At 46.9% G+C, this 26640-nt stretch overlaps 11 protein-coding genes and 1 non-coding gene across 12 annotated transcripts; 5 read left to right on the top strand and 7 right to left on the bottom strand.

Moving 5' to 3' along the window:
• Positions 1-87: 87 nt before the first annotated feature.
• Positions 88-3029, bottom strand: L199_000205 (uncharacterized protein; the record flags this gene model as incomplete). Its single annotated transcript, XM_064885976.1, has 15 exons — positions 88-458; positions 562-703; positions 766-883; positions 940-1026; positions 1079-1117; positions 1175-1233; positions 1290-1412; positions 1500-1577; positions 1622-1690; positions 1782-1831; positions 1880-1976; positions 2034-2166; positions 2222-2282; positions 2330-2431; positions 2492-3029. 15 exons carry the CDS (start codon positions 3027-3029, stop codon positions 88-90), a joined length of 2067 nt encoding a protein of 688 aa, XP_064742048.1.
• Positions 3030-3367: 338 nt separating this feature from the next.
• Positions 3368-4258, top strand: L199_000204 (uncharacterized protein; the record flags this gene model as incomplete). Its single annotated transcript, XM_064885975.1, has 6 exons — positions 3368-3426; positions 3575-3648; positions 3717-3826; positions 3872-4060; positions 4119-4178; positions 4247-4258. 6 exons carry the CDS (start codon positions 3368-3370, stop codon positions 4256-4258), a joined length of 504 nt encoding a protein of 167 aa, XP_064742047.1.
• Positions 4259-4626: 368 nt separating this feature from the next.
• On the top strand, positions 4627-6281 carry L199_000203 (alkylated DNA repair protein AlkB; the record flags this gene model as incomplete). The annotated part of the gene is made up of 7 exons (XM_064885974.1): positions 4627-4972; positions 5023-5423; positions 5474-5639; positions 5695-5767; positions 5818-5850; positions 5927-6048; positions 6118-6281. The coding sequence occupies 7 exons, from the start codon at positions 4627-4629 to the stop codon at positions 6279-6281; spliced, it is 1305 nt and encodes a 434-aa protein (XP_064742046.1).
• Positions 6282-6663: 382 nt separating this feature from the next.
• On the top strand, positions 6664-9285 carry L199_000202 (uncharacterized protein; the record flags this gene model as incomplete). The annotated part of the gene is made up of 8 exons (XM_064885973.1): positions 6664-6751; positions 6837-7122; positions 7187-7483; positions 7535-8084; positions 8157-8351; positions 8409-8633; positions 8690-9031; positions 9091-9285. The coding sequence occupies 8 exons, from the start codon at positions 6664-6666 to the stop codon at positions 9283-9285; spliced, it is 2178 nt and encodes a 725-aa protein (XP_064742045.1).
• Positions 9286-9365: 80 nt separating this feature from the next.
• L199_000201 (uncharacterized protein) lies at positions 9366-10114 on the bottom strand (the record flags this gene model as incomplete). The annotated part of the gene is made up of 5 exons (XM_064885972.1): positions 9366-9485; positions 9537-9607; positions 9666-9767; positions 9835-10048; positions 10100-10114. The coding sequence occupies 5 exons, from the start codon at positions 10112-10114 to the stop codon at positions 9366-9368; spliced, it is 522 nt and encodes a 173-aa protein (XP_064742044.1).
• Positions 10115-18486: 8372 nt separating this feature from the next.
• L199_000200 (uncharacterized protein) lies at positions 18487-20599 on the bottom strand (the record flags this gene model as incomplete). Its single annotated transcript, XM_064885971.1, has 15 exons — positions 18487-18511; positions 18773-18793; positions 18862-18916; positions 18976-19100; positions 19162-19253; positions 19311-19386; positions 19437-19555; positions 19629-19834; positions 19891-19994; positions 20050-20078; positions 20141-20268; positions 20328-20350; positions 20404-20420; positions 20478-20513; positions 20582-20599. 15 exons carry the CDS (start codon positions 20597-20599, stop codon positions 18487-18489), a joined length of 1074 nt encoding a protein of 357 aa, XP_064742043.1.
• A 445-nt stretch (positions 20600-21044) lies between these two features.
• L199_000199 (uncharacterized protein) lies at positions 21045-22332 on the top strand (the record flags this gene model as incomplete). Its single annotated transcript, XM_064885970.1, has 3 exons — positions 21045-21510; positions 21561-21811; positions 21865-22332. 3 exons carry the CDS (start codon positions 21045-21047, stop codon positions 22330-22332), a joined length of 1185 nt encoding a protein of 394 aa, XP_064742042.1.
• Positions 22333-22469: 137 nt separating this feature from the next.
• On the bottom strand, positions 22470-22922 carry L199_000198 (uncharacterized protein; the record flags this gene model as incomplete). Its single annotated transcript, XM_064885969.1, has 1 exon — positions 22470-22922. One exon carries the CDS (start codon positions 22920-22922, stop codon positions 22470-22472), a length of 453 nt encoding a protein of 150 aa, XP_064742041.1.
• Positions 22923-23046: 124 nt separating this feature from the next.
• Positions 23047-23618, bottom strand: L199_000197 (uncharacterized protein; the record flags this gene model as incomplete). The annotated part of the gene is made up of 4 exons (XM_064885968.1): positions 23047-23113; positions 23162-23282; positions 23334-23413; positions 23464-23618. The coding sequence occupies 4 exons, from the start codon at positions 23616-23618 to the stop codon at positions 23047-23049; spliced, it is 423 nt and encodes a 140-aa protein (XP_064742040.1).
• Positions 23619-24241: 623 nt separating this feature from the next.
• L199_000196 lies at positions 24242-24317 on the bottom strand. The gene has a single exon. It is a non-coding gene; the product is annotated as a tRNA-Asp (tRNA).
• A 78-nt stretch (positions 24318-24395) lies between these two features.
• L199_000195 (uncharacterized protein) lies at positions 24396-24908 on the bottom strand (the record flags this gene model as incomplete). Its single annotated transcript, XM_064885967.1, has 1 exon — positions 24396-24908. The coding sequence occupies one exon, from the start codon at positions 24906-24908 to the stop codon at positions 24396-24398; it is 513 nt and encodes a 170-aa protein (XP_064742039.1).
• A 537-nt stretch (positions 24909-25445) lies between these two features.
• On the top strand, positions 25446-26547 carry L199_000194 (uncharacterized protein; the record flags this gene model as incomplete). The annotated part of the gene is made up of 4 exons (XM_064885966.1): positions 25446-25656; positions 25713-25769; positions 25915-26300; positions 26344-26547. 4 exons carry the CDS (start codon positions 25446-25448, stop codon positions 26545-26547), a joined length of 858 nt encoding a protein of 285 aa, XP_064742038.1.
• Positions 26548-26640: the final 93 nt, after the last annotated feature.

The raw sequence follows: 26640 nt of genomic DNA, 5'->3' as shown, positions 1-26640 counted from the left end.
ATATATAATAGAATGATCTATTTGACTATATAATGACAACATATGCAACTGTGGTATATATTCTTTCTATGCTTGGTATATCAATAATCAAGTTGACCATGCAAACTTCCCTTTTCTCCAAGTCTTTTTTCGTTTCTCATAAGCTTGACCACTCTCCTGCGCCTCTTCTCGCAACTTTATCTGACGAGCTCCAGGCTCTCGCCACCTGATTTTAGAGTACGACTCTGCTTCCTCGTCGGGTATCGCTGACTGATCCTCGCCCTGTTTTTGATGCTCTTTCTTCTCACGGCGACGTGTGATGACATCCTTTCGGGTCATGCTTTTGACAGTCTCCCCAGCCGGCACTACAAGGCTGTTCATAGCTAGCAGATCCTGTTGTAAACGATGTAGTCCTCTTCGAGCTTTCTTGATACCCTCTTCGTCCACCTCGTTATACGAGATTGTATAGTTGACCGACCCTAAGAACCATTAGCAACAGCATTTGAAGAAAGCACTCACAATTCTGATTGTGCCGAAGCTTTTCGTCCACCGAGAAGACGACAGGGCCATTGATCGGCTCACCGTCAAGTACGTTATTCATGGTCAGTGTGATCGCTCTGATAGGTCGTTCTCCAGCCGATGAGTCCCAGTCTTTGGGCTCGACATAGGCTGTAACGCTATGCGCGTCTATGATAGGGGAGTGTTTGAGGAGGATGTTGATTGCCTAGGCAATGGATAAATCAGACTCATCGTCTATTGCATGACAAGGGAGGTGATAACATTCACCTGGTCTGGGAATTCTGCCACTGATTTCTGTAAGAAAAGCTCCAGTAGGGAAACGGACAATCGGAATGCTTGTTCAGCCATCTCGGTCGAGCCAAAGATCCGTTCATCGATTTCGGATCTTGAGTCATGTCAGATCAGCTTCCAAGAGCTCAGTACAGGGAGCCTGGAACTCACAAGGATATGTATTGAAACCCATAAAGACGAGAGGTATTATGATATGCTAGAAAGATACCATCCATGCCACCGATACGGACTTGGAAACTGCCCAAAGATCAGCACAGGCTAATTTCTGATTCCAGATAGGACGCCTTACCTGAACTTGAGCATACCAGCACGTAAAAGATCATAGTATCTGGCGAATTTCAACTTAGCGTCATAGACCTGTCGTTCGTACACAGATATAGCTTACTCTCTCTCGTAGGATTGGGTATAACCTCGATCCTTGGAAATATCATAGGCGGAGTTCGCCTGTAAGACAGTGTCAGCATGGTCTGACATATGGATCGGTGCACCGTTCTACTCACTAGATAATTGGCGCGATCATGCCTCACAGGTAGACATGCTCGGGTTTTGATGTCGAAAACACCGTTTCCAGGTAACCTCGGATCGTGACAATCCAGTTGAGAACGCATCAGAAGCGAGTTGACCTGAGGATGTCAGCTCACGCCTGACGATGTCAAACGTACACGTTGATAACGATAAGCCTCCTTCGCTGTTCGTTCTTCTTCCGGCACAGCCGATTCAGGACTGCTTAGCAGAAACCGCTTGAAGTCGTGAACCTCGCAGGTGAGCATCTTTTCGAGTATACGGCCCTATCACCTTGAATTAGCTTCGTTCATGCGGCCGGAGCACTCACAAAATCGCTGATCACGTTCTCAATGTCCCATCGCTTATCGCTATCGACGGAGTATATACCATTTGACATCTTGTCCACGATTATACTCGCTGGCAGCTCGGCACCGGGAGTAAATGTTGTCCGCTAATGGTCAGCACGGTTCGTAAGAAGTCTTACTCACCTCAGAGGTAAAATCTTGACTAAGAGTTGACAGATCGACGCCCTTCCCGCCTGAAGACACCGTCAGCCAACGTCAGGAACACCGAAATTGGCACGTACCACTGATAGCAAAGTAGATTTGGCTCAAAGCTTTGGTCAAAGTAGACGTCGAACCGACAAAACTGCACCCTTGTTGTTTTGCCAAATCGATCAGTTCCTGTAACATTTCGTATGTATGAGCGATGAGCCCCTCTCACATGATGTTCAGACTTACCTCATCTTGCGACGGGGTGATATAAGGTGGACAACGATGAAATGCGAATTTGTCTGGTTGCGGTATATCATGTAAGCTGGGCTCGAAGTTCCAGACACCAGTCCTAGAGTCTCGAAGTGGGATGACTCCTGGGCTGTTGGTGTAGTGCATCAGCTGTAATAACAAGGTAGGTTCGCGGATGTTCTCACCTAAACAGGACCCTGCCCAAAGCTTTCCGCAGTCGGGCTATCTTCATATCTCTCATAGGTTCTACCTCTGCGAATAGTCAGTCATTGCCCTCTCGATATTTGACTCACCATTGATCGACACTTCTCTTGCAGATATCGTTCCTGCGATCCCAAGCTTTCCTTCGTCTTGTTTGGTGGTATGACTTGTTGATGTCGAACTCCCAAGAATTTCTAGCTCGAAAGTCAGCTTTCGCCCAGAGATGTGTTTTGTTCAGATCCACCAGCACTTACCTTCTATTTCACTTTCGTTAATCGTGGGTGCCTTTTGCGTGTACTGGATGGACTCATCTGAAGTAAGGCGGAGATCTAGGTCTGTGACTTGTTCGATAGCGGGATCCTGCTCAGACTTTCGCTTATGGAACGCCTTTGGTGACCTTGTCAAATCGTATAGATCATCCCTGATTGAAGAGGATATCGATAACGAGGGTGCCCCAGATTTATGCCTCTGCTTATAGACATCGATCGATCTCGCCTTGGTGGAATCTTTGATCAAATCGTCCGCGGCTTGAGATCCCAAAGATCGGCAAACCGCCTGGCGTCGGGTCTTATGAAAGCGGCGGCGAGATCTATTACGGGCTGCGTCGAGTTGCTCTCCAGCAGCAGAGGTCTGTATATCCTGCACATGCTCGTGAGAGGCAGAGGCAGAGGCAGAAGTTGAGGCAGGGGATGTCGACGAAGCAACCGAGCTGATAAATGCACGAGAGATGGCCGTTGTTGCACGGGTCGAGAGGGGCGAAGCGATGTTCCAGGTGTGGAAGGCCAGAGCCATTGCGGTTGGACTGTGGGCAGTGAGGTTGTCCGTATAGATCTCGCTCTGGCTATGAATGGTGTGAACTCGAGTAGAGTGGTCATATATATCATCATATCAGAAATCTCTCGATCTGCGTACCTGTTCGCGATGGGAGCAATTACGTAATCTATCCGACCAGAAGAAGAAGAAAAAACCGAAAAAAAATTGAACACAGCTAGAAAAAAGGTTGAGGGACAGGGTTATTCCAGTTGGAGCTCCCTTTGTGTCCACATCTACAATCACACATTCTCATCTCTCATCTTTCTCATCATCCACTCTTCATCTGCTCACATACAAAAAGAAAAAACAAGTCAAAAATGTTGATCTACCAAGATATCATCACTGACGACGAATTGGTTTCTGACGCTTTCGACGTGTGAGTGGTATCTTTCAAAGCCTTATCCCTGTCACACGTTGCTTTCCTCCAGCATCACATGATCATCGCTTCCTTTCAACCCAGCTCTGTCCTTGAGTCTCTCCTCTGGAGACTGCTGTATCGCTGACCAACATCAATCATTTTACAGCAAGGAGATCAACGACATCGCGTACGAGGTCGACTGCTCCCTGATCATTGTCAAAGAGGGTGATATTGACATTGGTGAGTATTTCGTGCCGTGTTGTTCTGGATGTGTTCATTAAAGACTGACGATGTCTGTCCATAAACAGGTGGCAACCCCTCCGCTGAAGAGGCCGAGGAAGCTCTCGAATCCGGTGCCTCTCAAGTCAACAACGTTGTGCACTCCTTCCGACTCCAATCAACCGCCTTCGACAAGAAGGTGAGTGCCTGACAAGTCATAAAGCAATGCTGACCTGAACTTCAGTCCTACCTTACCTACCTCAAAGGTTACATGAAGACTGTCAAGGCCAAACTCCAAGAAACCAATCCTGAACGAGTCCCCGTCTTCGAGAAAGGTGCTCAAGAGCTCGCCAAGAAGATCGTTGCTAACTTCAAAGACTACGAATTCTATGTCGGTGAAAGCATGAACCCAGACGGTATGGTTGCCTTGCTCGTAAGTGGTGACCATTTGGAGCGCCTTCGCATAGCTCATGTTGTACCTGTCATCACAGAACTACCGAGAGGATGGTACCACCCCTTACTTCACCTTCTGGAAGGATGGTCTTCGAGCAGTAAGTGACGTGTTCCCTCTTCTCATGCTGCATGAGCTGATCAATGCATCGTCGCTTCGTGTCTACAGATCAAGATCTAAGTGTATCCATCCTTTATATGCTGCTTCTCCTTTCTCCCTCATTGAGGTATATATGAATGAATATGCATTCTGAATGGTTCAGTTGGATAGCATTCGGACTGTTTATGATGACTGCATACCTCCTAGTAAAACTGCAGATCACTTGATCATATTGTCATATTATCATATTGTCGTATTGTCATATAATGAATGATACGATGTTGCATGAGATATATAACATGTGTTGAGCATCGAATTTTCACTTATCAAATCAAACTTTTCCGTTTTCATTGATAGTGATCCGTACCAACATCCGCCATCTCGCTATTCATTCGTCCATCCTGCTCTGCTTCTCCACGATTGAGCGCCAGCCCGAGAACACATACATTATGCCATCTGTGCCAGATGTCACTACAAACCAATATACTGCATTCCGTCAAGCCGAGAAACATTTCAAAAACCGTGCGGTGAAAGACAAATACCCATCACTCCGAAAATACCAGGACTCTCTGGTCGATCTATCCCGTCCCGAACAACAAGAAGATGATGAAGTCTGGAAAGCAGGGTGGTGGAGTCCTGATCATGAACCCGATGCACGTTCGAATAGGACCGACTGGAAGCCTTGGTTATTCAAAGGAAAGGAGAAAGATAAGGGCACCCGTCCTGATCTACCGACTTCAGACCTAAAACCCATTCAACTCAATGATGGAAGGACAGGATGGATTGTCGGACCTGGTATGTATAGGATAGCTTCTTTCTGATCAAGCTCATAACATCTGCCATAGGCTGTATCTTGATTCCGAGATTTCTGTCAACCAGCGAGCAACTGCATCTCCTCCATTCGTCTCTCGCCGAATATACCCTTCCACCCAATCCCCTTTCCTTGTCCACTCACTATGACCTTCCCTCCAACCTGTTCGAGCTCTATACTCACGACCCAGATACCGCTGTTCAACCCAAACACCGGACAATCCCTGCATCGCAGACGCGATCCAGCGCTACCTCTGATGTCCCAAAATCTCGAACTTTGATAGAGACCGAACCGGCGTCCGTTATTGGATATGATGAGATTGTAGCACGTAACAAGACATGGACAGGGGATGCGCCAAGTGACAAACTGAAAGAGAAGACTGTCGACCAGTTGATACTGGAACTGAGATGGGCTAATCTAGGATGGGTTTACCAGGTGAGTTCGGAAAACAATGACATAGCAACAGTCAGCTGATTCAGATCTAGTGGTCGACCAAGTCATACGATTTCAGCCGCGAGGAGCCTATCCCTTTTCCCCCGGAGCTTGCAGCAGTTTGTCACCAGGCGGTAGCCTCTGTACCTTGGCATCGGGTGTTCTTAGAAGGAGACGACTCTTATGCCTGTGGGTGGGAGAACTGGGCGGAAGACTATGGTGAACACCCACCTTCGTGACAACGGAAAAGAGGAATCGCTGACGGCCTGTATAGCTCCTGACACAGGAATTGTGAACTTCTATCAAGCTAGAAAAGACACTCTGATGGGTCATGTGGATAGATCAGAGTGAGTGAGCGAGCATCGGTTTGGCAATATAAAGCTGACGATATCTCAAGGCTTGATCCTGCTCGTCCGCTTGTTTCTCTATCGTGAGTGCACTTCAGCATGTACGGGGACTTCGCCTTGTCTTAGCTGACCAGCTACCTGCCACCATCCTCACAACAGCCTCGGATACTCTGCGATACTGCTGCTCGGATCTGCATCTCGCCATGATCCCCCGAGACCCATCATTCTGCGGTCGGGAGACTGCCTTATCATGAGTGGTAGCGGCAGACAAGCTTATCATGGTGAGTATTCCTTGAGATGGTTCACTGATCACGAGGCAAAGCCCTGATCGACCTTGTGTATCACCTTAGGGGTTCCACGTATATTGGAAGGTACCCTTCCTTCGCATTTCGCAATGCAGGACACGGACAGCGAGACGATGAAGGCAGCCAAGAGGTTCATATCATCCGCAAGAATCAACATCAATGCCCGTCAGGTTTTCCCGCCAGGGTTCGTGAGACCTGACAGAGTGTAGATGAGGATGATTGATTCACAGTTTGTTGTATATGTAATGCATGGAGAAGTATGGATGAAATGATAGATCAGCCGGTCTCCGTGACACCGTGTAAGAGCCATTACAAACGAGTCTGTAATGGTGATTACAAAAGGGCTGTGATCACCAAATACAAATTGATACTTGACTTGTAATGCATTGGTACCCATTCACGCGTCAGGGGAGCAATCGCAAGGGGGAAACGCGTTCAGGTGCAGATCCAACATGAATATGAATAAATGGTGATCTCTTCACAATGTCAAACATTAATTATCTGGACATCTACATTCTCTTTCTTGATACTGTTCCTCAACTCATACCCAGCAACGACCCGATATCACCCCCTGCAACCTTCACCTCCAAGATGTCAGATGCAGACGCGTTAGCACGCAAAGATCTGGGTGATTACTTTCATCAAGCTGTGCTGGATAATCCTGATGTCATGGCTGAATGTGAGTTTTTGTCCATCTGACCGAAACCTGGGCAGTGTGATCCATCGGCGACAACAGCTCACTCCAGTTCTCTCACCATGGTCAGGTCTCTCCATCCTTCGGATGTACAACCTGACTCCCGCCGACCTTTTCTTCAAGTACGAAGCGTTCCTGATGTCACGTCCTTCTGGCTTACGAGCCAAGCTCAGCAATCTCTCCCTTGAGACCCTTCGAGAGTTGCGCTCGGAGATCCAGAGGGAACAACAAGCAAAAGCAGTAGCAGCAATGGCGGGGCTGCCTAGTGCTGCTTCTGGAATACAATCCGATCAATCAACCAAATCGGCGGTAGGGGTGAGGAAAGGTAAAGGTAACATGGCGGACATTGGAGGTTTGTGAGTGACCCACATATTGCTATTCACAATATATCAGCTAATCACATGGCAATTCCCATTTCAGCCTAGAGGGTTTATCGACGCCTTCAAGACCTACAAAACCTCGCTCATCGCATTCCACTATCCGATCCTCCACTCATCCAAATAATGATTCTCCTGCAGGCTCGACGTTCAGTCCGTCAATAAAAGGTACCATGGCTACACCCTTGCAGGCCACACCTGCTGGTCCGGCGGCCAGCAGCTACCGCCCTGCGCCTTCGAGACCATCAAATGGCGGTCTACTCGAAACACCACTAGGAAGAGGTGATAACGGTTTATCCGTACCCTCAAGTCCGACCAGTCCAGCTGGATCCCCAACACAGTAGGTCCGGAGAGACGTTCTTTTAAGTTTCGCTGATGATATTCCCCCTAGTATGACTCCACAACTCACTCAACCCTTCGAGCTTCGTCCCCAACCCCACTCATTAGTCGAAACGCTCAACCCTCACCTGCCTGATTCCAATCAAGGTGTTCCCTCCAGTTCCAGACCAAGGGTCACACTCAGTTCTACGGCCGATCCAAAACAGTGGAACTACAGATACATGTTCGAGAAGATCTCCCAGCGAAGTGAGGCATTGGACGACTCGATAGATGATTATGCGGAGAACATCAAGGACGCCTATGGGATTTCCGAGCTCGGTGATCCCCATTTCGCTTCGGAGGAGAGCATATACACTGTTGGTCGGATTCTGTCCCCACCCACCGATACCTCTAAAGCGACTACCAGCTCTCTATTTCTCGAATCCTCTCGATTGCTTGGAGCAGGGAAACGCATTGCACTTCGTTTTGCTCCTCCAGGGACCCTCAAAGTTCGAGGTGGTGCACCTGGTGTGAAGGGTTTTGGCCTTTTTCCCGGATGTTTGGCTTGTGTGAAAGGGCGCAATGGTGGAGGAGGTGCTTTTGTGGTGGAAGAGGTTCTTTTGGTTAGTCAGATTAATCTCATGTTGCTCGGCTATTTCTTCTAGCAGCTGACGCGGGATTCGCTTGAAATACAGCCAGCGCCAAGTGCTTTAGCGCAAAGCTCAGCGTCCGAACTCCTCGACTTCCAACATGGTGATAAGCTCAAAGGTCAACCGATATCCATGATGACAGCTGCTGGTCCTTACACCCTGGAAGACGATTTAGCCTACGCTCCGCTTTCTGCTTTAGTCGAGGTCGTGTCTCGCGAGCGACCCGACGTGCTCCTCCTAGTAAGTGCTAACTCCAATAGAAACCGAGACATCAATTGACGATCGCTTCTCATGCAGCTCGGTCCCTTCGTCGATTCGCAACATCCTTCTATCACGTCCGGTGCGGTCACACAGACTCCGAATGAGATCTTCCGTAGTCAAGTCTCTCGTCGTTTGCAGGATGTGTTGGATACATCTCCTGGTACAGTAATCATCCTCGTTCCTAGTGTACGAGATGTCGTTTCCCATCACTCTGCTTTCCCACAATCAATGCTGGATAAAGAAGCCCTTGGTCTGCCCAAAGTGAGTTCCACTTCCACCTCCGACGGTGTACCACTGACAATCTGCGATATCATCAGAAAGTCAAAGTACTACCCAATCCCTGCACCTTCTCGATCAATGAAGTGATCGTCGCTCTCTCGAGCGTGGATATCTTATTTCATCTGCGGCGGGAGGAACTATATCAGAAGGCCGAAGAAGCTGAACCAGATCCAGAACTGAAGGGAGCCGAAGTCAAGGATGCCATGGCAAACCTATTGCGACATGTTTTGGGGCAGCGGAGCTTCTACCCGATTTTTCCGCCTCCAGAGTCGACTGCTTCTGAGGTGAACCTAGATGTAACTCACTACCCATTACTAAAAATGGATGGTCCGGCTCCTGATATTCTCATTCTGCCCAGCAAGCTCAAGCACTTTTCAAAGGTGAGTCCCGAGTCGAGCTGACTAGGGCTGGCAATGATCATGCTGATTTGTATCTTCAGATCGTCGACTCAACATTAGTCATCAATCCTGCTCACCTCGCCCGAGCACATACCGCAGGCACGTTCGCCAAAGTGGCCATTCATCCTGTGTCAAAACCAGAACTTGAGAACGCGATATCAATTGGAGGCGAATTAGATGAATTCCGAGATCATCAGGTGTGGGACCGCGCTCGATCGGAGATATGGAGGATCTAAGATCCAACTTGAGCAAGCAATTGTGCATGATACCTTTTGCATGACGCATGACTAAATGCATGACGCCATATGCGACTCTGCTATCCTTCTTTCTCTGCGGTCTCCTCCTCCCCCTCGTCTCGCTTGTGCTTCTTTGCCTGAACACCAAAACCTCCTGTTGATCCAAAACCGCCAGCACCTCTGACCGTCGCATCTAGTGACTGCACAAGGAGCTTAGCGATCATACTCCTGAAAAAAGTGGGAGCACTCACTTCAACTTGACGTAAACGGGGGATAGAAATCCTCTCCAATATCAATTGGGCAATTCGGTCTTTTGGGTGAACTGCATGAGACAGATTCAGCGATGCTGCGGCCAGGCCAACATATTTGGAAAGACATACCTTCAAAATCGGTATCAGAATGGTTGAAGAGGAGAACCATCACTGGCCCCCGATAATCGGCATCAATCACACCGGCACCTGTCTGAATACTGTGCTTCGATGCTGCAATGACCCAATCCTCAGCCGTCAGCGAATAATACCGAACAGAAGATCATATTTGCCGACCCACCTAATCCACTTCTGGGAGCGATACGCCCATAGTGCCCATTGGGAACAGCAATGGATAGCTGCAGATCGATCAAAGCTTTCCCGCGAGCAGGGACAATCTTCGACTCTGCACTGTACAGATCAAGTCCAGCCGCAAAGTCAGACCCGAGGGTTGGAAGTGTTCCTCGATCAGAGAGCAACTGGACGTCCAATGGCACTGCAAGATCGTGAGGTGGCTGCGAGCAGCATGATTGTCAGTCTCCGCCAACGTCAGTATCGTGACCTACTTCGCCAGCAGACATGTTGTAAGCGTACTAAGGCTGTAGTATGATGAAATGAACGGATATGAGCTCGATGAGAGAATCTTTGTAGAAGCATTGAAAAAGTCTGCTTGACGCGTTTTCGCAATCCGGACGCGTCTAACGTGTTGTGAGAAATTTCGGTCATTTGAGGTAATCCACTTGACTTTCTGTAAGTGGCATCTCTCATTTGAGTGTGAACAAATCAATTTGTGCATTCATCCCATACTACTACTGATTGATGATGCATTCTTTCTTCCATTTTTTCTTTGATCCATACACTTCACTGGATATGTTACTCACATCATGAGAGTTTCATAAGCATTACTGTGGTGATGACATGTGGATTTTGGGTCTGGCAACGCCAAGCAGAGCTGGCAGGCTTTTGCCCAAAGTGAGGGATGTCTGTTTTAAGCTGCTTTCTAACTAGCTTATGAAGTGTTACTTTACATATTGGAAACTCTTTCACTCTGCCTGATAATCTCCATCAATTCTGGCCAAGCTATATTACTTAGAGTCCTTTGATATTGTCCTAGAGACAAGGGTCGTCAAGGTTTTGGTGTCATCATAGTAATGAACAATGATCTAATGGTGACTACTAGCAAGTGTTGATGGTGCTGAATAAGTGATATGGTTGTTTCAAGTACCTCCTATCTAGCTTACTCATATCCATCAGTGTAGCTTATCAACACATGTAATCACTTGGTGAAGTCTGCAACGGTCAACAAGATGAATTGTTTCAAGAATGTTGAGCGATGCATTGTGTCATGTCGGCTATGTCCACGACAAGGTATATTGGTATACAAAGTTACGTAACGGATAACAACTTTGGTCATTGACGACAATATCGCTCGATATTGTTGATAGAACAAGGAGATAATAGAAGATAGGAAGGATAGGTTTTATTGTAGACATCATTCAACTTTGTTCATTCAACTTCTACTATGGACATTGGACCTTTAGAATAGTTAGATATATATTGTCAGAATAAGTGATCTATCGCTATACGTATAGGACTCAGTAAGGGTTTTTCTATAGGGGTCAGAGTGAGTGTGGCGGAGCCTCACCCAAACTGTATAGCAACGCCTAGTTGTAAAGTAGGGGTCAGTGCAGTTTCAAAGTAGGGGTCAGTGCATTACGCACTGGGATACAGCTTCACTTGGTATTCACTATATAGCTATCCGTCTCTCTGATACTTTCTTTTCTTTTCTCTTCTTTCTTTACACATCGGTTTATCATATACATTGTTACATACATATATGCACCTCATATATCTCAACAGGTTATGAGCCTTGATAGCTTAAAGCGGAATACCATTGTAAACAACAACACCTCAGTACACCTCAGTTCACCTCAGTCCTTCTCGGTCCACCCCCTTTTCACAACTCAGCTCTCAATCCTTATCAATCCCATCTCTGTATCCACTCGCTCTACGGAAAATCCACCACTGCAAGCTAAGGTGACTGGTACTGCTTTAACGAGCGGTGAAAGAATCTGGTCCACCCCAGTGACAAGTCCCTGCGCTTCATAAGCATCAAGCAAACTTGTCCAGCCCAAGCTGAGTACTACAGGAGCGTTCATCCTACCTTTGTATCTGCTTGGAACTATACACTCACATCACCTTGCCTTTCTAGTTTCCTCTTTCACATACATCACTGATCATCATGGAGGACACTTCGGATGGAGGAACCCGGTATAAGGTTATACTGCTGGAAGGCTGGGAGAACTATGCTGCTTGGTCCCTCTCGGTTCAAACTTGTCTTGCCATGAAAAGTCTTCAGGTCTATACTCTGGTTAAAACAGCTTCTGATATCCCCTCGGCCACTGCCCTCAACAAAGCCACTAAAACTTGCGCTATCATCATCCAATCACTCTCGCCGACTGTTACAGCTGGTCTTTCTGCAACTGCACGAGACCTCTTTAACCCTGACCCCGAAGCTCTTTGGAATGAACTCAAGAACTCTTACTCAGCTGTTGTTGGTGCTCGTCGTGCTCAACTCATTCAACAACTGTGGAACAACCCTACTGATGAAGGTGATGACTGTATGAAAAAGATGTCAGAAGTTATATCGGCTCATACTCAGATAATGGCTGCTGGTGATTGGAATCAAGACAACATGCTGGCTTACGCCATGACATTTGCTCTACCGGAATCTTGGGACCTATTCAAACAAAATCTATGGTTAAGGGACAATCTTACTTCTGCCAGTGTACAAGCCGCCGTACAGGCAGAATGTTTGAGAAGGAATACAACTGCATCGGCCAATAGAGCTACTGGTCAAAGGTCAATCAACGGTCAACAGGGTAACAACAACAACGGTCAAAATGGTCAAAGACGGGAATGGACTGAGAAATGGTGTAGTCTTCATCGTGTCAGAATAAGTGATCTATCGCTATACGTATAATACCCAGTAGTGGTTTCTTTAGGGGTCAGATACTCAGTAAGGGTTTCTTTAGGGGTCAGAGTGAGTATGTGGCGGAGCCTCACTCCGACCTTGTTTCAACCCCTGGTTGACTAGAGGTTGGTGCGTTACGCACTGGACACCACTTCACTTGGTATTCATATTTAGATATACTTGTCTGCTACTTTTGTATCGTTCTTTTCTTTCTCTTCTTTCTACACACATCGGTTTATCATATACATAGGTATATACGTATATGCACCTCATATATCTCGACAGGTTATGAGCCTTGATAGCTTAAAGTAAAACACACCTCAGTCCACCTCGGTCCACCTCAGTTCACCTCAGTATATCATCTCACACACAACGCATTTGACACCCTCCACGTATACACTTGACTACCTCACAACTCATCATTCCGTCCTTGCGCTCTACGAGAAATCCACCACTGCAAGCTAAGGTTACTGGTACTGCTTTAACTAGCGGTGAAAGAATCTGGTCCACCCCAGTGACAAGTCCCTGCGCTTCATAAGCAACAAGCAAACTTGTCCAGCCCAAGCTGAGTACTACAGGAGCGTTTATCCTACCTTTGTATCTGCTTGGAACTATTCACTCACTTCATCTTGCCTTCCCTTCTAGTTGCATTCATTGACAGAATAAGGCATCTCGGTTCACCTCAGACATCACCTCCGGCTCTCACTACTGCTACCTTACTCCGGTCAACATGTCAGATTCGACGGACAAACTCAGCCTGGTCCTCTTGAAGGGGTCATCAAACTATATTGAATGGGAAAACTCAATCACTTCGGCTTTGATGTACAAGAATCTGGATGAATATATTGTTTATACTCTTGGTCCTATTGGTGAGGTCAAACCTACTGGTGCTGAATTGGACGAACGTAGAAAGGTTGTCCGAACTGCTGGTCTTTTACTCCAATCGCTCACTCCTACTGTCCTAAACTCCTTGTCTCCACGATTCAGATCAATCACTACTCCCGATCCAAAAGGTTTATTAGATGAACTGAAGAAGAAATACTCTGCAACTGGTGGTGCACAACAAGCAAAACTGTTTACTACAATGTGGTCCAACCCGTCTCCTGAAGGTGAAGATCCGATTGTCAAGCTGTCTGAAATCAACTCTGCTCACAATCAGATCAACGTCAATAACAGCTCTGAAAATCAACTTCCGGACTTCTCTCTTGCCTATGCGATGCTCAACGCCTTACCCGATTCATACAGCAATCTCAAGCAAAACCTTTGGCTCAAATCCGATCTCAAATCTGAAGATGTGTTAGATGCTGTTGGGAATGAATGGCAAAGACGTGGTTCTGAAGATGGTGCGGCAAATAAGACCTCTGGTAATGTCAATACGGGTAAACGTCCTTGGACTGAGAAGTGGTGTCGGTATCATAAAAGTTCTACTCATAATTCTAAAGACTGCTACAAATTGAAACAATCGTCTTCCGGTCAAGCACACATGTCAGCATCTCCAAATGGTGGTCAAGATGAACAAGTGAATAACGATAACAGCAACCATGGTGCGGCTGCTAATCTCACCACCTCCTTGCAAACAATGACTTTCGACTCAGATTCAGAAGATGCCTTTGCTTTCAACGTTACGGTCTCAACTACTACTGCTTCCGACTGCTTCATCATTGACTCTGGTGCGTCTCACCATATGGTTGGTGCTACGGTCAAATTGGATAACTTCACATCGTCGCATGTCAAAGGTGTCAAGATTGGTAATGGTGCTCGTCTTTTGGTTACTGGTCAAGGTACTCTCACTCTCGGTAAACTCACTCTTCACAACGTTCTCAGAGTACCTGAGTCTGACCGTTTTTACTTGGTTTAGGGGTTGATGTAGGGGTCTGACCCATATCTTGACCCCTAGATTCTCCATGACCATTCAGAAACACCACATCTCTTGACACAACAATCTTCTTGGACTGACTATCGTATATCCTGTAGCTAGACGTACTGTCATCGTGTGCGTAACCCATGAATAAACCTTCCTTGTATCTAGGATTCAGTTTGTTCGTGTTGACATGATCTCTAAGGTATACCTTTTCACCAAACGCTCTGAGCCGGTCAAACTTGAGTTTCTTCCCAAACCATCTCTCAAATCCGATGGTCTTAGCAGCACCAGAAGGAGCACAGTTGCGAGAGAATGCAATGTACTTGGCAGCCTCGGCCCAGAACTCTTTGGGAAGACCTGTTTCAGCTAACAGAGTTCTAACACCATTCACAATCGTCAGATGAACCCGTTCTACTCGACCATTTTGTGCGTGAGAGCCAGGAGGAACGGTGATGTGAATGATACCTTTTGATTTGTAGTATGTCGTAGCCGCATTGGAGACAAACTCTCCACCATTATCCGATCTGATTTGTTTAACCTTTTTACCCAGTTGTGTTTCTGCCATGGTGATATATTCCTTTAAAGCATTAAGCGCTTGTGATTTATCTCTTAAGAGGGTGATGTGAACCCGTCTTGTATAATCGTCAAAGATGGTTAAGAAGTATCTGTTACCTGCACGGGAAGCAGTGCGTGATGGACCCCATAAGTCAACATGTAATAGACCAAGTGGTGTGGTGGCTCTGGTGTAATCAGCTGCCGGAGGTGAAGGTAAACGACCAGTTTTCCCTTTGATACAAGATTCGCATGTGAAATTCGATACATCCTCTGGAGTTGTATTTACAAGTACATCCTTTCCCAAATTTCCAGCTCTAGCTAACCTCATGACGTCTCTCACTCCCAAATGACCTAGTCGGCTGTGCCAGGAGTAGAGAGAGTCAGCGGAAGCTTGGAAAGCGGTTGCCAGATGACTTGCCTTGAACAAATACAATCCATTCTTGAAAGGAGCCGTGACGAATGTTCGACCTTCTTTATCCTTTAGACAGCCAGTGAAACAGTCAAATGTCCAGTACATGGTAGGAGGGATTTTGTTGACAGCGATGAGGTTGCAAGAAAGATCAGGTACTCTGAGAACGTTGTGAAGAGTGAGTTTACCGAGAGTGAGAGTACCTTGACCAGTAACCAAAAGACGAGCACCATTACCAATCTTGACACCTTTGACATGCGACGATGTGAAGTTATCCAATTTGACCGTAGCACCAACCATATGGTGAGACGCACCAGAGTCAATGATGAAGCAGTCGGAAGCAGTAGTAGTTGAGACCGTAACGTTGAAAGCAAAGGCATCTTCTGAATCTGAGTCGAAAGTCATTGTTTGCAAGGAGGTGGTGAGATTAGCAGCCGCACCATGGTTGCTGTTATCGTTATTCACTTGTTCATCTTGACCACCATTTGGAGATGCTGACATGTGTGCTTGACCGGAAGACGATTGTTTCAATTTGTAGCAGTCTTTAGAATTATGAGTAGAACTTTTATGATACCGACACCACTTCTCAGTCCAAGGACGTTTACCCGTATTGACATTACCAGAGGTCTTATTTGCCGCACCATCTTCAGAACCACGTCTTTGCCATTCATTCCCAACAGCATCTAACACATCTTCAGATTTGAGATCGGATTTGAGCCAAAGGTTTTGCTTGAGATTGCTGTATGAATCGGGTAAGGCGTTGAGCATCGCATAGGCAAGAGAGAAGTCCGGAAGTTGATTTTCAGAGCTGTTATTGACGTTGATCTGATTGTGAGCAGAGTTGATTTCAGACAGCTTGACAATCGGATCTTCACCTTCAGGAGACGGGTTGGACCACATTGTAGTAAACAGTTTTGCTTGTTGTGCACCACCAGTTGCAGAGTATTTCTTCTTCAGTTCATCTAATAAACCTTTTGGATCGGGAGTAGTGATTGATCTGAATCGTGGAGACAAGGAGTTTAGGACAGTAGGAGTGAGCGATTGGAGTAAAAGACCAGCAGTTCGGACAACCTTTCTACGTTCGTCCAATTCAGCACCAGTAGGTTTGACCTCACCAATAGGACCAAGAGTATAAACAATATATTCATCCAGATTCTTGTACATCAAAGCCGAAGTGATTGAGTTTTCCCATTCAATATAGTTTGATGACCCCTTCAAGAGGACCAGGCTGAGTTTGTCCGTCGAATCTGACATGTTGACCGGAGTAAGGTAGCAGTAGTGAGAGCCGGAGGTGATGTCTGAGGTGAACCGAGATGCCTTATTCTGTCAATGAATGCAACTAGAAGGGAAGGCAAGATGAAGTGAGTGAATAGTTCCAAGCAGATACAAAGGTAGGATAAACGCTCCTGTAGTACTCAGCTTGGGCTGGACAAGTTTGCTTGTTGCTTATGAAGCGCAGGGACTTGTCACTGGGGTGGACCAGATTCTTTCACCGCTAGTTAAAGCAGTACCAGTAACCTTAGCTTGCAGTGGTGGATTTCTTGTAGAGCGTAAGAGCAGTATGATGGAGGTGATATGGATTGGAAGTCGAGTTGTTTACCCGGTCAGGTGTATACGTGGAGGGTGTCGTATGCGCTGTGTCTGAAATACAGTGAGGGAGGGATGCCGAGCTGATACTGTAGACCTAGTATAGCTGTTGTGTTGAAGCCGTAGTTGATGTATCTGTATCAACTAGTAGATATAGCAATCAAGGCTCATAACCTGTCGAGATATATGAGGTGCATATACGTATAGACCTATGTATATGATAAACCGATGCGTATAGAAAAAGAGAAAAGAAAAAGGAGAGTATCAGAGTGACGGACAACTATATAGTGAATACCAAGTGAAGCCGTGTCCCAGTGCGTAACGCACCAACCCCTAGTCAACTAGGGGTTGCTATTCAATGTGAAACATACCGACCACTATATACAGTTTGAGTGAGGCTCCGCCACACTTGCTTTGACCCCTAAAGAGACCACTACTGGGTACTGTACGTATAGCGATAGATCACTTGTTCTGACAGATAGATCACTTATTCTGACAGAGGGGGCCCGAATTATATCAATGCATGTTAAGTAAAACAGAAGAGAATGAAAGAGAAAAGCGAAAATTTGATCAAGGGATGAAACTGCAAGATGTAGGAAACTACAGACGAGTTATATTATGTTAATAACTCGCTAATTAACCGGTAATAAAGCACTTATTATTTCAAAAAGCCCCCTATCACATAACAATGTGTGCACGGATAACAGTCCATCACATACTTTGACACTGTGATCTGTCCGATTGGTGTGTCCTAGGTGACTACCGTCAAGTGAGGTACTTCCTCATGTGACCTGTCAGTATACCATACGCCAGTTGGGGGTATCAGTCATCGTCACTTGACTAGATTTCAGGTGGAAAATATGTTCTCGTATCAGTTTATTGTATCGTTTACATATATGCATCTCATATATGTCGACAAATCCCGCATTTGTTGCAGGAGTTGAGCACTAGCATGTCTAGCACTAGCGGTAATTGAGTCAAAATATTGATTGAATACGCTCTTGATGGCTGTGCGATCACGGCTTACGACAGTAAAATCAGTTGCAGATTGCATCATTCTCTGTACAAGTTGCTCAATCTGTCACGAATCCAGTAAGATAGAGAAATTTGAACAGTCGAGGCATCTGCAGTTTCGAAAAGAGAAAAAGGAGGAAAGGGGGAAAATAACTTTAAACCTATCAACGTGGCTAGCGGATCAGTGTGATTGGACCTAAACGGCCAGTCCACCCAGACAGGAATATAGGTTAAGTGCCTCTGTGATACTCAGCGCTGAACGGCGCTGTGCATGTAATCCATCTGCTCAATCAATGATGAGACGGAGACAAATGGGACGCGTCCTTGTACGATGAAGATATATGTCTCATGTTTGCTTGTGTCCTCGGCATGTTGATCAAGCTGCATATTGTATAGTTAGTCTCTTCCGGCGCCTTCGAGGAAGGCTCTGGAGATGGAAAGCGCACGTTGCGGAATTGGTTTCAGCCAGCCGTAGTCGCGATCATGATACGATTCATATGCCGCTCACGCTCGCACGGGCAATGGAGCTGAGAAGAAGTTGCATGCTAGTCTATCACTTCTTGAAGATACAGATAATACTGAGGGAGACAAGTAAAAGTTGAGTCAAGGAAAGCAATGATGCGACCAGTCGGATCAGCGCAAGGGGGAGAATTCGAAGCACATCAGTAAAGTGTGAAAAGTATACCAGCGTGAGACATGGGGGACATGCCAGGTATGATCACAAGGTAAGAGGGGATGGGTAAGATTGGCGCCGAAAGCGTATAGGAAAGAATGGAAAAGAGCCATCAAAATCATATGGTTAGTCTAGTAAGATTACGCAAGAATAACTCAACACGTACTCTTCATCCTCAAGCACATGTCTGTGAACAAGTGATGAACAGCCAGGTCAGTTCGCTCACTCAGCCTCGAGATCGAGGTATCAACTCACTCTAATCCAACTTTCTGACCACGGGAGTGTTTGGCCGAGGTACCCCAGACCATTGCTAGGACAAGGCGATAGTTTCAGCAAGAATCATAACATCCCATTTAGTCTCTCACTCACCAGTACGGAACTGTTTGACGATTTCTTTGTGGATCGCATTACAGAAATCCTCGACGGTACATTTTCCTCGACGCAGGACGACAGGCGATGAGTAGTCGGGCTGTTGACCTCGAGGTTTGGTGTAGCTATATACATCAAGGTCAGTTGTCGAAGGCCCTTCTCGCAGTCATCATGGATCGTACTCACACTCGAACGAGATTGAGCTTGTCCCACATCACTTCGAGGAGCTCATCAATGTTCAACCACATCTGGGAAGAGATAGGCACGGAGTCGGGAATCTGCCCGTACGACGCAAACATGAGCATTTGAACCCAAAGACCAAAAGGGGATCTCACCTTGTACAGGAGATCAAGTTCTTCTATACTGATCGCGTCTATCTTGTTTAGCACGAAGATCGCGGGCACATATACACTGAAGACTTGGTCAGTACGTGGGGAGGGCAGATCATCACGGGCACCTACCGGTTACCTTCAACTACATCTATGAAGTCTTCAATTGTAGCGTCGGGTTGATGGATAGAAACAGCGGCATTGCTCATCTTGTATTCGGATAAGACGGCCTTGATCTCTTGAGCGTCAATCTTGGTAAGCGGCACAGTGTTGGTGATTGCAATCTGCGATATGTCAGCGGAGTTCATCTCTGTGAGGACTTACTCCTCCGCTTTCTTTCTTTCGAACAGTGATGGCAGGAGGCTTCTTATTTAAACGGATACCGAACCCTTCCAATTCATTAGTCAAAATTGCCAAATCGTTGAGTGGTTTCAGCACATCAAGCACGATAAAGATGAGGTTACATGTTCGGGCGACTGCAATGACCTGTCGACCTCGACCTTTACCGTCCTTGGCACCTTCGATAATACCTGGATGATCCAAGTTAGCATGGTGAAAGGTCTCCAAGGATCGCAACAAAACCCACCAGGAAGATCCAAGACTTGTATACGAGCACCATTATATGTCATGGTTCCTGGTACAGTGGTAAGGGTGGTGAATTCGTATGAAGCTGCTTCGGAGTGGGTGCCCCTGCGAATTTTGATCAGCTGTGATATCCCCAAGAATGGATGATGATCCAACTTACGTCAATTTGGACATGAGAGTTGATTTACCCTTTAATAGGTCTAGGTTAGTAAGCAAGCACATAGAGAGTCGGCAACGACGAGTAGACATACCACACTAGGGAAACCAACGAACCCCACACTCGCAATACCTGTCCTAGCTACATCGAACCCTATACCAGGTCCACCACCACCACCGCCCGATGGGGTTATCAATTCTCGTCTCAACTTGGCGAGCTTGGCTGTCATGAGAGTAAACATCAGGTTGCGAGTTCTGGCAAGTGGGAGAGTACAAGCATACCTTTCAGTTGACCCAAGTGATATCTAATGCATTGTCAGCTCTGGTAAATTTCGTAACTGTACATCAGAATACGCACTCGGTGTTTTTGTTCCGCTTGGGTGTATGTTAGCATGGATCAGAACAGATGGGCGCAAGAACATATGAGCTCACCTGCGTCTTCGCCATCTCCTCCTCGATGTCTTTTATCTACATGTCAGGAAGTGATCGACGTCAGTGTTGGGTTCAAAGGGTAATTCCATGCGACAGTCATATACCTTTTGAGCGGTTGTCATCTTGCTAGATGTCCAGGATTACCAATCGATGTGAATGTAGTAGGAGGTTGCGTATGATTCGGTTTAGGCTGCGCGTAGGTGACCTATGATAAGGAGGTTGACTATGATACGAATGATATGAATAGTGTGCCCTGGGGTGATCTTTGAGATGATGAATGAACAAGCAATCAAAGATTTTTCCATTGAACAGATGACGATATGACACGGGATCAAATGCAATTACGTTTTCACGACGATTCCTAATCAGGGTGGCAAATAGGGGGATATCAGCGATTACAACTTTTGTAGTTGAGATTGTAAATTCAACCCAATACAGATCACTCAACCTCCCCTTCACTCTTTCTCTTTAAAGTTTATCTCTCTTCTCTCCTTTTCTTCTTGTTGGTTTTGTTCTTACTTGTCATCGACAACATTGTCACTCACTGTCACTTCAACCGATCAAGACATGGCGCATCCTCTCACTCAGCAGCCACCCTCTTCTCTCCCTTTCCCCTTCGCTGCACGACCTTCCCCTCTCTCCTTTGGTTTCTGTCATCCATCAACCCCTTCTGGGTTCACCTCACCTTCCCGTCCTTCTTCCAGTGGTCTCAACTGGTCGTCACCCGTACATTCCCCCACCAAAACTTCCCTTTCCAGGCTGAGGTCGGAGTCAAACAACCTCACTCCATCGAGTACTTTGAAAAGGGCACGTCGCTCTCGTTCCCCCTCGTCCTCACCACCTCTTTCCCCCAATTCGCCCGCTTCGTCATCCTCCCAAGCCCGGGGATCAGCGTCCAAAGTTGATCTTTCAGCAGTCGCTGGCCTCGCTCTCCAGGATGGACCTTCCAAGTCAGCCAAAAGATCTAGGGTATTGCCCTCTGATAATCCGCCAATTGCCGCGTCAGATGGAATAGATGTGGGAATTTTACTTGGTTTGTCCATTTGTTCGATTCGAGCCACTGGCACTGACATCTCTTCATAGCCACTTTGCCATCTTCGTCACACCTTCCCATACTCATGCAGCTGCTTCGGACTCATCCGACACTGTCTGAATCGGTACTCGGTCAGATCCCTCAACCCGAGGTGAAGACTTGCGTCAGGGAGATGCAGACAGCATTCGAAGCTGTCCAGAAAGCTGCTGGGGGTAGTTTTGGAATGCGAGAAGCATCCGAGCTGTTCGAGCTGAGGCGATGGGAACGTGTCAGAGGTGAAGCAGAAATCTTCTGTAGGACGGTAAGTGTTGATGTTCGATGGCGAATCCGAGCGTTCTCTGACATGGCCTATAGGCGTCGACGTATATCCGATACTTTACGTCAAACACAAAATCGCCTCTCGAAGCAGAGTCCATCTTTGCATTCCTTCACCCTCTGACTACATATCTTCGCACTCTACTGTCCGTCGTCCCGGTCAATGCACCACCTAACAATCCTATCCTTGACTTGGCGAAATTGGTCCTAACTATATGGGACCTTTGGCTGAAATCATTATCCGCGGAGGTCAATCAGCGAGGTGGAATGTATCCACATCCAGTAGTCACAAACTGGGCAGAGACGATGGACAGACTGACCTCCAAAAGCGCAACCAGTGCTTGGGATTCAAGTCATCATACGTCTCACTGGTCGCTTCCCACGTCGAGACCAGCAAATCAAGATTCGAGCCCTTCTTTTGACGAATCGTTCCGACAAGCCCTCGAACCCTTGCGAAATCGTTTCTTGACTGAGGTAGGATGGATGATCGGCCGTCGAGCGGTGTAGAAACAGGGTTTTTTGTACATGAATCCATTTGTTGCTTGTTTGTATATATCCTTTTGAGAACCCTATCATGAGATGACGATTTTATCACGACTTATATGCATTTGTTCATATTATTTTATATGTATATGTAATCACCATCACGCGAAAGCTCCAAATACATTACTCAGCATGGTCCACCAGAATCCTCGGTACAGACTTTGCCACCCTTCCTCCTCGATGACCTTTCTTCCGCAGTCGACCATGCCGAGGTAGGGGTCGGTAGTGGGTCGAAGGCCAATAACGTCTTCGTCGGTTCCACAGAATGAAACTCCCTCAGGAGGGCCTTGCTCTTCTTCCTCGGTTGCGACAGCACCTGGCGTGTTGGGCTGAACGGACAGTCGAGTGCTGACGACTTCGAGAGGTGTGAGCCAGCCGGTGGCAAGTGCTTGCCAAAGGATGAAGATCAACCATCGCCATGGGGAGATGTTATCGGAGATGTCCTCGGGAGCGGAGGCACCTAGGAAGAATACTCGCATGGTTCGGGCTATCAGGGTGACGCACAGGGAATGGATGAATGTGGTAGCAAGGAGACCAGGCGTGAGGTAGAGCATGTAGGGTTTGGCGAGTTCGTGTGGAGAGAGTAACACTCGGAGAGACGTGGTGGGGTTATTGGGAAGTTTGTACGGTGTTATGATGGATCTGGAAAGTCAGCGATCGCCCTAAGGGGGTATGCACTCACCGGTTGATTATTACAGTCATCGGCAGAGCAATAAGGGTGAGGACGATGGTGAAGAGACCCATACTGAACGGTGTCAGCTGTGAGGTTCGCAATCGATCAGAGTGGACTCACCGTACTCCCCCGGCTTCCGGGACGCTGTAGGTGTTTTTGGGACCTCGAGTGGACGATCCGCCAACAAAGATGATGGATGCGATTGACACGAGGGTGGTGTAGGCGAGGGTGGGATAAGTGCCTAAAGAGGAATTGAGCCGCAGCAGGCACTACCAGGAGGGACATCGCTCACCTTTCCATAAACCCCACCATCCTTCGAGCCTTTTGGTTCGTTTGAGGGTTCCGACTAGGGTGGTCAGAGTGGGACCGACACTAAATGGATGATTAGCAGGTGTGGTACAGCTCTCTGATAGACAACTTACCGACTCTGCGCATCGAGGCCGACAGCGTGCGGATTGTAATTGGCCCGCAGTCGGACCAGAGCACCATGGAAGGGCATGGTTATGGCGACGCCCACGGCCATGAGAGATATCATGATCGCAGTGGCGAGTAGCAGCGTGACGAGGAACTCGAACATAGTGATTGGTTCCGCTCTTGTGTAGTGATACGAGTTTTGTAGGAAGATGGAAGAATGGAATGAGGGTGGATGTAGGAGTAACTAATGACGCTGACGTTGAGCTGTGTACAACAAGTGGTGATCTCCGCTGTAGTGAACATAGACACATGTTTCAACCTTTCGTTCGGCGACCACCGCTGCGCCACTTTCATCCCAGAAGGACTTTATATACGTATCCCCTTTTGGTCCCCCAGCAGGGCGCACTATATCCGTATCCTCTTTACTATTCGCCACAGAAGGCCCTATGCCGCCTATAGTATAGGGGTCACATATATAATGTGCAAAGACATGTGAATTGTAAAGGGGGTGCGTATATAGTGTGGGAAGAGTTGAAGTGGCGGACGCGAGTGATAAGTGAGCAAGAGTCATCCAATACTGGTGATTTTAACGTCTATGCGTTGTATATGTTTATTAAGTTCTATAATGGAAGACTATACCTTAATTAGTATACCCTAATTGCATATGATATATAAGATATCCTATGATGTGTTAGTTACAACACTGTATTTACGATGTGCATTGATGCAGACATATAGTCATCCTACCAGTCAAATTTTGATACGTAAGAGTTGCATAATGTGATTTGACGAGGAAGAGCGGGTTCGAACCGCCATAACCCTCCTTGACAAGGAGGTTCATTGCCAATTATGATACTTCCACAATACTTGCTTTTAATTTGATATTATATATGTACGGAAAGGGGAATAGGAATTAATATGCGTGTTATGATATCACTAATTAGACTGCTTGAGATGAAGCAGGTGCGTTTGTACCGTCAAATGATGAGTTTTCCATCATACCAATAATTGGAAGAAGTACTACGAACCAACCAAAGTAGGCTGCTGTAGCAATTGATCCAACAGTAATGTATGGTTCTTCCGCGTGTTGTGATCCTAGGTACATTAGTAGGAAGAAGATTCCTACGAATACCCAGAATGCAACTCGTGAAGCTGGTCGGTGAACGTCACCTCGACCTCGACCGTCGTCTAGTAGTGGCATTGCTAGAAGGATCAGTAGAGCACCCAGCATTCCAACTACTCCTAGAAGCTTGTTAGGAATAGATCGAAGGATAGCGTAGAAAGGTAGTAGATACCATTCAGGCACGATCGATGGTGGTGTTTGCATAGGGTTGGCCGGAATGTAGTTGTCACTGTGTCCTAGCAGGTTAGGTGCGTACATAACTAGTGTTGCTAGAGCAATAAAGAATAGGAAGATTGTAATAAGGTCCTTAAAGATGTAGTATGGGTGCATTGGTGCCTTGTCAGGATTTGAGCTAATTCCTTCAGGGTTCGAGCTACCGTGTGTGTGTAGTGTAAGCATGTGCATTAGTGCAAGTGCTGATAGTACAAATGGAAGTAGGTAGTGAAGTGAGAAGAATCGGTTCAGTGTAGCGTTGTTTACAGAGAACCCACCCCAGATAAATTGTGTTAGGTCTGTACCGATCCATGTTTATTGCGGTAACGCCCACGGTCACTACGGTGATCGCCGATGGCACATCGGGGGTCAGCGGTGCCTGCCGAACTATGTGACAAAGACACCACGAGGTGATATAAGACCTACGGAATAGCCGGGCCGAGCTGGTACTGTTATCTGCTTAGAAAAGAGATTATCTTGACATCTATCAGCTGTACCATAAGTTATCTCTTGGCCCTCTCATATCATATCCAATACAATATCAGTCCAGCCCGATCATTGCACAATGTCAAAGATCCTCATGTGAGTCTTGTCTCTTTCTTTATAGACCCTTGGCTAACTCGTGACAGCACGCGACACGTCGGCAACCAAGCGATGAGCATCCTCGAGAGCTCTGGCTACGAGCTCATCGTCAACCCTCAAGACTCCGAGCCAAGCAGAGAATGGGTTCTGAAACAGATTGCCGACCCCCAGGTCGGCGCGGCTTGTATCATGCACAGTCAGCCTAGCGACAAAGTAGACCAGGAATTCATCGATACATGTAACGAGAATTTAAAGTGTGTTTCCACATTCAGTGTTGGTTATGGTGAGTCTGCTACCCCGTCAACATCGCTGACAGGCCAGATCACATAAACGTAAAAGCTGCTCATGCTCGAGGGATTAAGATCGGACATACCCCAGGTGTATTGAACGATGCTGGTGAGTTTAAAACGCCGCCCAGACCACGCTGACAGTCAGTCGCCGATATCACCGTCATGTTGGTCTTGATGACGCTTAGAAAGGTCGGCTATGGGATTAACCTCGTGAAGCGTGGAGAGGTGAGCTCGTTGAAACTTACACAAAGCTAACCCTCAGTGGCCCCAAATTCCATGGGCTCCGTTCGTCCTCTGTGGTCATTCGCTTGGCCATCCTGGTCTCAAAATCGGATTCCTTGGTTTTGGTAGAATACCCCAAGCGGCCGTCGACAGGCTATTGGCTTTTACCAACAAGACCGAACCGCCAACAATCATCTACACCTCCTCGAGAGAAAGAGAGAATCAAGCTGCTATCGACGCCGACTTCACAAAAAGGTGGGGCGTCGATGTCAAGCGAGTGGAGAAGGACGTACTTGCGTCCCAGGCGGATGTCCTCATTGTCTTGTGCGACCTCAACCCGTCTACCAAAGACATCGTAAATAAAGATTTCCTGGCCAAGATGAAAGCCACCTCAATCTTGGTCAACGTTGCGAGAGTAAGTCGTTTCAGTACCTAACATCCCGCTGACATGTTCACAGGGTCCCGTGGTCAACTCTGATGACCTCCATGCAGCGCTTAAATCCGGCCAAATCTTTGGCGCAGGTTTAGATGTGCTAACCGGCGAACCCAACATCAAGCCGGATCATCCGCTGTTACACTTGGACAATTGTGAGTACGACCCAGAGCAAACCTCGCTGACAGATAGGTATCGTGCTTCCTCACCTTGGCTCCGGAGATTTTGACACGAGAAACAAAATGGCAGAGCTTTGTGTGCGAAATGCCATTCAGAGTATGAAGGGCGAGCCGTTGCTTGCAGAGGTAAAAGGTTAAAAGTG

Source organism: Kwoniella botswanensis, chromosome 1 (assembly GCF_036426115.1).
Source record: "Kwoniella botswanensis chromosome 1, complete sequence".
NCBI lineage: Eukaryota > Fungi > Basidiomycota > Tremellomycetes > Tremellales > Cryptococcaceae > Kwoniella > Kwoniella botswanensis.
This window is presented reverse-complemented; position numbering and strand designations above follow the sequence as displayed.